General features: G+C 35.4%; 1 protein-coding gene across 4 annotated transcripts in view; it reads left to right on the top strand.

Annotated features, from left to right (window-relative positions):
• Positions 1–5141, top strand: part of GLY2 (Metallo-hydrolase/oxidoreductase superfamily protein) — an 8089-nt gene extending 2948 nt beyond the window's left edge. Inside the window, exons 2-3 of one of the 4 annotated variants that reach the window (XM_089723432.1) lie at positions 460–1332; positions 1623–1851. In XM_089723432.1, coding sequence (XP_089579558.1) covers positions 552–1332; positions 1623–1660 — 819 coding nt within the window. In that variant the 5' untranslated portion in view covers positions 460–551 and the 3' untranslated portion in view covers positions 1661–1851. Of the gene's footprint in view, positions 1–459; positions 4751–4879 lie in introns of those variants that run through there. The other 3 variants (XM_089723433.1, XM_089723434.1, XM_089723431.1) reach the window with 3 other exon arrangements.
• The last annotated feature ends 4741 nt before the right edge of the window (positions 5142–9882 follow it).

Raw genomic sequence — 9882 nt, forward strand, 5'->3', positions numbered from 1 at the left:
CCATTGAAATACAGCAAGTTTGTCATGGTATCAGAGCCTAATTAGGCAATTTTAGAGCTGTTCTTTTATGAGTTTCAGCTTTGATTTTTGAAGAACAAAGTGCAGATTCTGCTGTCTTTAATTCTGCAGTTTCTGTTTCTGCTTTCTTTGTTTAGTTCATATCTTTGATGAACTCTCGGTCATAGAAATTCTGAATTTCTATTTGGAGGTTCTCTTCATTTGGAAGAGATTCTGGTGGACATTTTTCTGCAACTTTCTGGCTGTAGGATTTTCATCTTGGTGGGTCTGTTACTTCTACTAGTAGACCTGCTCCTGGTTGTGTTATTCCTAATTTTGCATTTCTGGTCTCCTTGTGCTATTTGAGATGGCCACATCAAACACAGTTGAGAGTTTTCATGTTCGTTTCACCGGAAAAAAATTACTCTTCATGGGAATTTCAGTTCCAGCTCTTTGTTACAGGAAAAGAACTGTTGGGCCATATAGATGGAAGTGATCCAGCTCCTAAAGATGCTAAGGAGTTGCTTCATTGGAAAGTTAGAGATGCAAGAGTAATGACATGGATTCTGGGGTCAGTTGACCCTCTTATTGCTTCTAATCTGAGGTCTTCTAAAACTGCAAAAGCCATGTGGGATTACTTGAAAAAGGTCTATGATCAAGACAATGCTGCAAGACGTTTTCAATTGGAGAGCGATATTGCTAATTATTCCCAAGGAAATCTCTCCATTCAGGAATATTATTCTGGTTTTCAGAATTTATGGGCTGAGTTTACTGACACTAATTATGCTAAAGTGCCTGCAGAATCACTCCCTGTACTTCAAGAAATTCATGAGCAAAGCAAAAGAGATCAATTCTTAATGAAGTTGAGGTCTGAATTTGAGACACTTCGCTCAAATTTAATGAGTCGTGTTCCTTCACCTTCTTTAGATATTTGTTTTGGCGAATTACTTCGCGAAGAACAACGATTTCTCATTCAGAACTCTCTCCAACAAGAAAATACTGTCAAGGTTGCTTTTGCTGCCCAAGGAAGAGGAAAGGGTCGGGATATGAGTAGAATTCAATGTTATAACTGCAAAAATTATGGCCATATTGCTGCCAATTGTGGAAAGAAGTTCTGTAATTATTGCAAACAGTCAGGACATGTCATAAAGGAGTGTCCGACACGGCCTCAAAATCGAAAATCGAATGCTGCCCCAATTGCACCAAATAATCTCACTCATTTTGCTGCTCCAACAGTTTCTACAACTCCCTCTTCAGCTGCTGAACCTGTGATTCTTACTCCAGAAATGGTGCAACAAATGATTATTTCAGCCTTCTCCGCCTTAGGACTACAAGGTAACGATACCTCCTCCTCCTCCTCTCAACTTTGGCTTGTTGATTCTGCTGCCTCAAATCATATGACAAACACATCTAACATGCTTACGAATGTTCGCAAATATCATGGTTCAACTGAAATTCAGATTGCAAATGGTAGTACAATACCTATTACTGAGATTGGAGATCTTAGACCATGTTTCAACAATGTTTTTATATCTCCAAAGCTCTCAACTAAGCTTCTTTCGGTTGGTCAGTTAGTAGATAACAATTATGATGTGCATTTCTCTCGTAATGGTTGTCTTGTGCAGGATCAGGCATCGGGGACAGTAATCGCGAAGGGGCCTAAAGTTGGGAGACTATTTCTATTACTATTTTCCGTTTCTCGTATCTCTTCATTTTGTACTACAGTTATTAGTAAAAGTGAACTATGGCATAGACGTTTAGGTCATCCTAATCCTGTTATTTTGTCTCATTTATCAAATTCTGGTTTCTTGGGCAATAAAGAATTCCTTGCTAAGGTTCCTTTTGATTGTTCCACATGTAGACTCGGTAAAAGCAAAACTCTTCCTTTTCCTTCTAATGGTAGTCGTGTTGTCCAATGTTTTGATATAATTCATAGTGATGTCTGGGGCATTACGCCCGTTGTTTCTCATGCTCAATACAAGTACTTTGTGACATTTATTGATGATTACAGTAGATATACATGGGTATACTTCCTTCATTCTAAATCTGATGTATATTCTGTTTTCAAGACCTTTTTAGCCTATGTTGAGACTCAGTTTTCTACTTGTATTAAAGTATTACGATCTGATTCTGGAGGAGAATATATGTCTCATGAATTTCAGAATTTTCTTCGTGAGAAAGGAATTGTCTCACAACGTTCATGTCCTTATACACCACAACAAAATGGAGTTGCTGAGCGTAAAAATCGTCATCTTTTGGATGTAACTCGAACTTTGTTAATTGGATCTTCAGTTCCATCTAAGTTTTGGGTTGAAGCCTTATCTACTGCAACTTATCTAATTAATAGAATGCCTTCTCAGGTATTAAGTCTTGACTCCCCATATTTTCGTTTGTATCATCAATATCCTAATTATCATGATTTACACACATTTGGTTGTGTTTGTTTTGTTCATCTACCTTCTCATGAACGTCATAAACTTTCAGCTCAATCTGTTAAATGTGCATTTATGGGTTATAATTCTTCTCAAAAGGGTTTTGTTTGCTATGATTCCACTTCTAACAAATTTCGTGTTTCTCGAAATGTTATTTTCTTTGAGCATCAATATTTCTTTCCTAATCTTGCTAAGTCTTCTTCTACTTCTCCCATTCTTCCAATTTTTGAGGATTTACCAATTGTTCCTAATCGGTTTAAGCCTGGATTTGTGTATGGAAGACGTCAACCAACTATGCCTCTTCCTGAGACTGATCCCTCATCTGTGTCTGATTCTCCTGAATCTACTCTGCGTCGCTCTACCAGAGTATCCCGACCTCCAAGACGGTATGGTTTTTCTGATAATCCTGCTGGATATTCTGCCACTTTATCTGATATTTCTATTCCATCTTGTTACTCACAAGCCTCCAAGAATGAATGTTGGCAAAAAGCCATGCAGGACGAACTTCAAGCTCTTCACGACAATCATACATGGGAAATTCTTCCTTGCCCTCCAAATGTTAAGCCCATTGGATGTAAATGGGTTTATTCAGTCAAGTTTCGTTCTGATGGAACCTTGGATCGATATAAAGCTCGATTGGTTGCCCTTGGCAATAAGCAAAAGTACGGAGTGGACTATGAGGAGACCTTTGCTCCAGTTGCAAAGATGACTACCGTCCGTACTATTATTGCAGTTGCTGCTTCTCAGGGTTGGCCTCTTCATCAAATGGATGTCAAAAATGCTTTTCTTCATGGTGATCTTAAAGAAGATATTTATATGACACTTCCATTGGGTTTGCCTTCCTCATCTTCAACACATGTGTGTAAGTTAAAAAGGTCTCTGTATGGACTAAAACAAGCTCCACGTGCCTGGTTTGACAAGTTTCGGTCTACCTTACTTCAGTTTTCATTTGTGCAAAGTAAATATGACTCCTCTTTGTTTCTTCACAAGAGTTCTGTTGGTTTTGTTCTACTCCTTGTTTATGTAGATGACATTATTATCACTGGCACTAACACATCAACGATCCTCACTCTTCAACAATCTCTTCAAACTTCTTTTAATATGAAGGATCTTGGTCCACTTACATATTTCTTAGGGCTGGAAGTTCACTATGATTGTTCTGGAATATTTTTGCATCAACACAAATATACTACAGATTTGATTACTTTAGCAGGCCTTCAAGATTCATCCCCAGTTGATACTCCTTTGGAATTAAACGTCAAGTATCATAGTCAAAACGGAGATCTTCTTCCTGATCCATCTCTTTATCGGCAATTAGTTGGCAGTTTGAATTATCTGACTATTACACGGCCCGATATTTCTTTTGCAGTTCAGCAAGTCAGTCAATTCATGAGTACTCCGCGTCACTTACATCTGGTAGCAGTTCGTCGAATCATTCGCTATCTTCTTGGCACATCTTCTCGGGGTTTATTCTTTCCTACTGGCTCTCCCGTACGCCTTGTTGCTTACAGTGATGCTGATTGGGCCGGTTGTCCATACACTCGTCGCTCTATAACTGGTTGGTGTATGTTTCTTGGCGATTCTTTGATATCTTGGAAAAGTAAGAAACAAGACCGTGTTTCAAAATCTTCTACTGAGTCTGAATATCGGGCTATGTCCGCTGCTTGCTCAGAGATTGTTTGGTTACGTGGGTTACTTGCTGAAATTGGATTTCCTCAGCCTCATTCTACTCCTCTGCATGCTGACAACACTAGTGCCATACAAATTGCTATAAATCCAGTTTTTCATGAACGTACCAAACATATCGAAGTCGACTGTCATTCTATTCGAGAGGCAGTAGATACAGGTGTCATTTCTCTTCCACATGTCTCCACTGCTCTTCAAATTGCTGATGTATTCACTAAATCTATGACAAGACAGCGTCATCAATTTCTCGTTGGCAAATTGATGCTTCTTGATCGCCCAGCATCAATTTGAGGGGGGATGTTAGTATAATGTTAGTATACTATTGTAATTAATTGACTATACTGTTGTAAGATAGCTGTAAATAACCATCAATTAGGAGATAAATTAGGCATCAATTAGGGAGCTAATTCAGGCCGTAAATGTCAACCATATTAGGAGACAATGGGCATCAATTAGGAGAGATATTAGGCATCAATTAGAGAGCCAATTAAGGCTGTAATTGCAAGCCATAATTAGAAGACAATGGGCATCAATTAGGGCTGTAATTTAGGAATTTATTCCTAAATTTGTGGATACTTCAGTCTATTTAAACCCAATCAGCTTGTGGGAATAGACAAGCAAATTTTCTATCAAAATTCCATTGAAATACAGCAAGTTTGTCAATATTCCTGTACTTTCATGTTCTTTCACTAATTCATGCATGGTGATTAATCTTGTTATATATGACAACTAGCTTTATTATACAACGGTTTCCTTCATCACAGGCAAGGATGGGCTGCCAGTCTCCTGTACAAACAATTCAAAAAATAAGGCAGTTGAAGGACAATTGGAGAGGCTAAATCAGAATGTTCATGTCCATTTCCTTTTCCTTGGCACATGTAGCAAAAGACTTGTAACTATGTGAAATTAGCACGTCTTTGTGTTTCTTGGCTTGAATTCGAAAGTTGATCTCTATGTTTCGTGTTTGGCATGGAATGACTTTACATATTGTTGAATGATAGCTGGCAGCCAACAGATTTCCTCTTCTGCTCTCCTTTTTCTCTCTTTACTGTGGACAACATATGATTTGTTTATTCTGCTCAATGATGGGGTGTCTTTCTTGCTGGCTGGGTGTGCAATTTGGATAACGGAGCCTACAGAAAACAATCTTCGTCGGTTTCAATTTGAGTTGCACTTTTGGACCACAGAATAGAACTCTTTAAGTGTTCCAGTTACTATTTTAAGCCCACTGTCAACGGAGTAGTGAAATTCTTGTTGAACAATCTCCTGATTTCTGGATTGTAGTGATGAACATATGTAGCCTGCGCGGGTCCTTTCGTTTCTTGAAGGACTTCTTGGATCTCTCTCATAGCGTCTAGAGCCATGGTTCAACGAGTTCGTGCTTCGAATTGTTCTAATTTTTCTTCTCCATTTTATATAAAGAGAAGATTTCTGCACTCTTCAGTATCCAGAAAACGCGTCTTGTTTCTAACAGTTTATGAACATTGAATTAACCAGAAGTCACCAAGCACCAGAAGCACAAAGAAAACATGTCATAGCGGAAAGAATTGGATGCGTCACACTATAGCATGGATCGACTTGTTCAGGTCTTAAATTTTCCATTGAAGAAAAGTGATCAATTGATGAAGCGGTAGTTTGTTCAAGCTGTTTCTATAACATCTCTGCTGTTAAATTACAGACATGGATTCTGATGGTGTAACTTGGACTAGTTTGGGGGTTAATGGTCAAAACGTAATACATATATGCTTCCCACTTGGGAAGCTTGTGGGATCACACAGATTAATGCTCTATCAAAATCACAGAATGGAAAAAGATTACCCCATGTGCTTGTTTTCAGTTGAACACTCATAATTTGTTGTCCATTAGTTTCATATAAAGTCTCCACTGCACACTCGTTCACAGCAAATAATGGGTCTCCTCTACTGCCATCTATTGCTATAACATTAGCATCATAATACCCAAGCTCTTAACTGTTGAACCAACAAAAAATTAAGTAAACAATTTCAAGTTTTAAGGAGAAAATTAATTGTTTGATTGCATAACGAGATGTAATATATATATATATATATAAATTTAACAATAATAAGAGAGGTTGAAGCAACTGAGAATATGGACGTAATGGTGGGGTCTTGAATGTGGGTGTGTCTGACCCTAAACGTAATGGGATCCACATGGAGTCTAGCTATGGGTGGCCAAGATCATGACTATGCAAAAGTTCTCCTCCATAGTCCATAGTCCATAGTAAACGGTATGGTGATGGCAAATAAGACCTAATAAGAGGATATTGCACAAATTCCTTAATGTGTAAACGTGTGGTCTCCACAAAGGCACTCTCAGTGATTGCAGAGAGAGGGGTACTAACTACTAAAGGACTTTGAATTCAGTGCTATTTCTCAGAGTCAGGGAGTCTTTCAGTGAAAAATAATTAATAAAGAATGTGCTCTCTGATCAAAACTATTTCAGTGTGTTTATGTGTTACCACTGTAATGCACTCATCTCATTTTATCAGACCCAATTCGCATTCTTTTATTTAATCTTTTCAAAACCACATCTAAATTTATCCATTTCAAGGCTTTTCTCTCTCAACTTGCAACATCCATTTACAAGGATATTGCTCAGTTCTACCTTCTCAAAGGAAAAGAAAAAGATAATCTCAGTTCTATGTCCATCGCCTGCATTAAGACAATGTCCATGCATTTGAACTTTCACAATCTACTAAGCCGAATGAAAAAATTTACCTGCAGTTAACCTGAATATTCATATAAGAATAAGACTTACATAATAATACAACCCCCGAAATCTGTTGTTTGATAATGAATCAGATTTCACTTTTTTGCACCGTTCCTTTTTCATGTTCTCCAATAGAAACATGAAAATCTCCTGGCATTGCACGGTTGTCGCAACAAAGCTTTCTCTATCTATCGCAACTACGCAAATGAACTGGCTGATGGATATGATCACCAAGAAGATCCATGGTCAGGATTCTTCTTCCTCATTGGATTCCGATGATAACAAGCCCTTGAAGATCGACACGGTCAAATAGAAGATATTTCTTCTCTCTAGAACTTAGAAGAAAGAAACCCGTCAACAATTTCTTGGATTCGTAAATTATGTCGAAATTAACAATTAAGTCCCTCTACTTTTAAAAAATAACTGTAAGTATGCTCAATACTTTTAAAAAATAACTATAACCTACTTAAAGGACTTATGTGCTTATCTTATATATATATATATATATATATATATATATATATATATATATATATATATATATATATATATATATATATATATATATAAGATCTTTATATAAATTTAGTATTTTCATTTTAATTGTTAGTTGGTTTTTAAGATAGGTTAGTCTTTGAAATATAGTTCTCTCCAAAATTTATGTCTGAATATGTTATCAAAATTGAATTTAAAATTTAAAAAATATCTTTTTTTGGATTTGACTAAATAAAATAAAGTAAAATTTATGTATGGCTAAATATATATATTATTCATTAAAGTTTCACATTTAATTTTGAGAATTTTCTAAATATTACATTGTATGTAGGACTTTATTCTTCAATTTTTAATACGTCCACAAGCACTTGTTTTTAAGATAGATATTTAATATAAAGTTAAGTAATTAAAGTAAATGAAATAATATTTATAATTTACGATTTAAAAAAAAAAAAAAAGCATTATGCTTTATCCTCTTAGAACAATATTTTAGTAATTAAGACCTGAATTTCGTGATAACAGAAAAATTAATTTGTTTATTGTTGATTGAATTAACTGACTTCCTACTAGTTAATTATTCTAAAAATAAATTACTTCTTTACAAGTTAAAATACCCTTTTTTTATTTTAATAAATAAATAATTTTGTAAATCATTTTCACAGGTTGAAAAGAGTGTCTTTACCGAAACTGAATGATCATATATTTTATTTTCCTAATTAAGGTGATATCTCCAATTTTTCTTTTTATTTAATAATTGCTCGACAATGATATCTTGCTTGGATGGATTATTTGAAGGTTCTAAGGATAAGGTAAGGTAATGCTCTCGAATTATTTGGCAAGAGGATTTTTCTTTTTCTTTTTAATTAAAAGTAACATTGTGTCCTTTTTTTTTAACACAACTAATTTCAATAAGCAATTCCATATTTTAGTGATATTGTGTTCAAAACAAAATGATCTCAAGTTTGAAACTTTTTTTTTTTTCCCTCACTACGAAGTTTGAGCCATTCATTCTCTCATTCATTGTGTGAAAGTGAAACATATGTTCTTTCTTTCACTTTTGCAGTAAATGCCTTACAGTTTACACTCTTGTATTGCATTTCTGCTACAGAATCCAACACCCCAGGCAGTAAAAGAAAGAAAAGAGAACGCTCCCTCTCTCTCCCCCCCCCCCCCCCCTAAGATTTATCAAGATCCGGGAGTCATTTTCCTGTCTGACTCTCATGACGACAATGACCCCTCACTTCCCCCTCTCATAAAGATCAACTTCTCTTCCTTATATTGTGCAAACCCCTTTCCTCCCTTTTATTTTCATCAAATACAACTCCAGCTTCTGTCTCATTAAATATTTCTTGCTAGCTCACCCTAGTTGCAGTCATAATGACACCATATGTACATGTATATAACATAACTTCAGATTTAGGGTTTCACCCTTATGAATATATATATTACATCTGCTAACTTGAATTAATTGCATATATACGCATATGCTATTTTCTGTGACATTGACTATATTAATTCGCAGATTCTGCCATCCTTTTATTATCTGATGCATAAAAGCTTTCTGCGATGCTTGCAAAAGAAATCCAAAGGTAAATTCTCCACTAATTTATCTGCTGGATATCTCTTTATCCATTTTAATTTTGCTTTGTCTTTAAGATGTTCATAATACAAGCTATATTTGGTTTCTTGAATCTTTAATTACTTGATCTCGTCTCAAGGTAGAAAATTGATTTAACTTCACACATACACACACACACACACACACACTTAATCTTCTATAGTTATAATAGCCTTTGGGAGATTAACAGGACTTTTGAAGTTTCACTTTTCATGCTAATTTTAAGATTAATGTTGACAAGAAACTAAAATAGAATAAGTTGAGTTTTCTTTCTTGATTTAGGTGTTTGACCTATTGAAATCTATTTTCAGTGACATATATATGTACTTTGCCTCTTATCAAATCAGTTTCTTGGGTTCTTTGTTTTTCTTTTCTTTGTTCTTTTTATATGATATTGTGAGCAGGCACATAAGAGTATACAGTCGTAATGAATGGGAGTCACTAAAATTACCATTATTGTCATTTTTGGTAAGCAGTTGCTTTCTGGTTTATGTCTGTACAGTACTTCTGCCAATAATTAATCTGCTCCTGAATAAGGAAATGAGAATTAATGAACCACTCTTGTTATCGCATTTGCATGTCTGTGCTTTGTCTTTTTATTTTTTAAGTTTTTTCAGTTCTTTCGTGATTATAAATGTATGCCTATTTAAAGAGTTGATGATTCAGGAACTTTAGTTACTATGGAAATTAATTTGCCATTAATTAGGTAAAGTGGTTGATCACCATTTGTACTTCTGTTATAACTGCAAAGTGCAGAGTTGAAGAGAAAATTGCGTAATGAGTCTGGAAGTTTTAAAACTTGAGAGATTTCTACCGGAGTTATTAGGTTCATATTCTAAATGGGATGAAACTTGAAAGGAAGGGTGAGGTTATTATGGTACTCTTTTGAACTCTGATGTAGTAACAAAGATTTTAGCTAGTTAG

The sequence above is a fragment of the Jatropha curcas genome, chromosome 6, assembly GCF_041381405.1.
Source record: "Jatropha curcas cultivar XTBG-Jc1 chromosome 6, XTBG_Jcur_1.0, whole genome shotgun sequence".
Taxonomy (NCBI): domain Eukaryota; kingdom Viridiplantae; phylum Streptophyta; class Magnoliopsida; order Malpighiales; family Euphorbiaceae; genus Jatropha; species Jatropha curcas.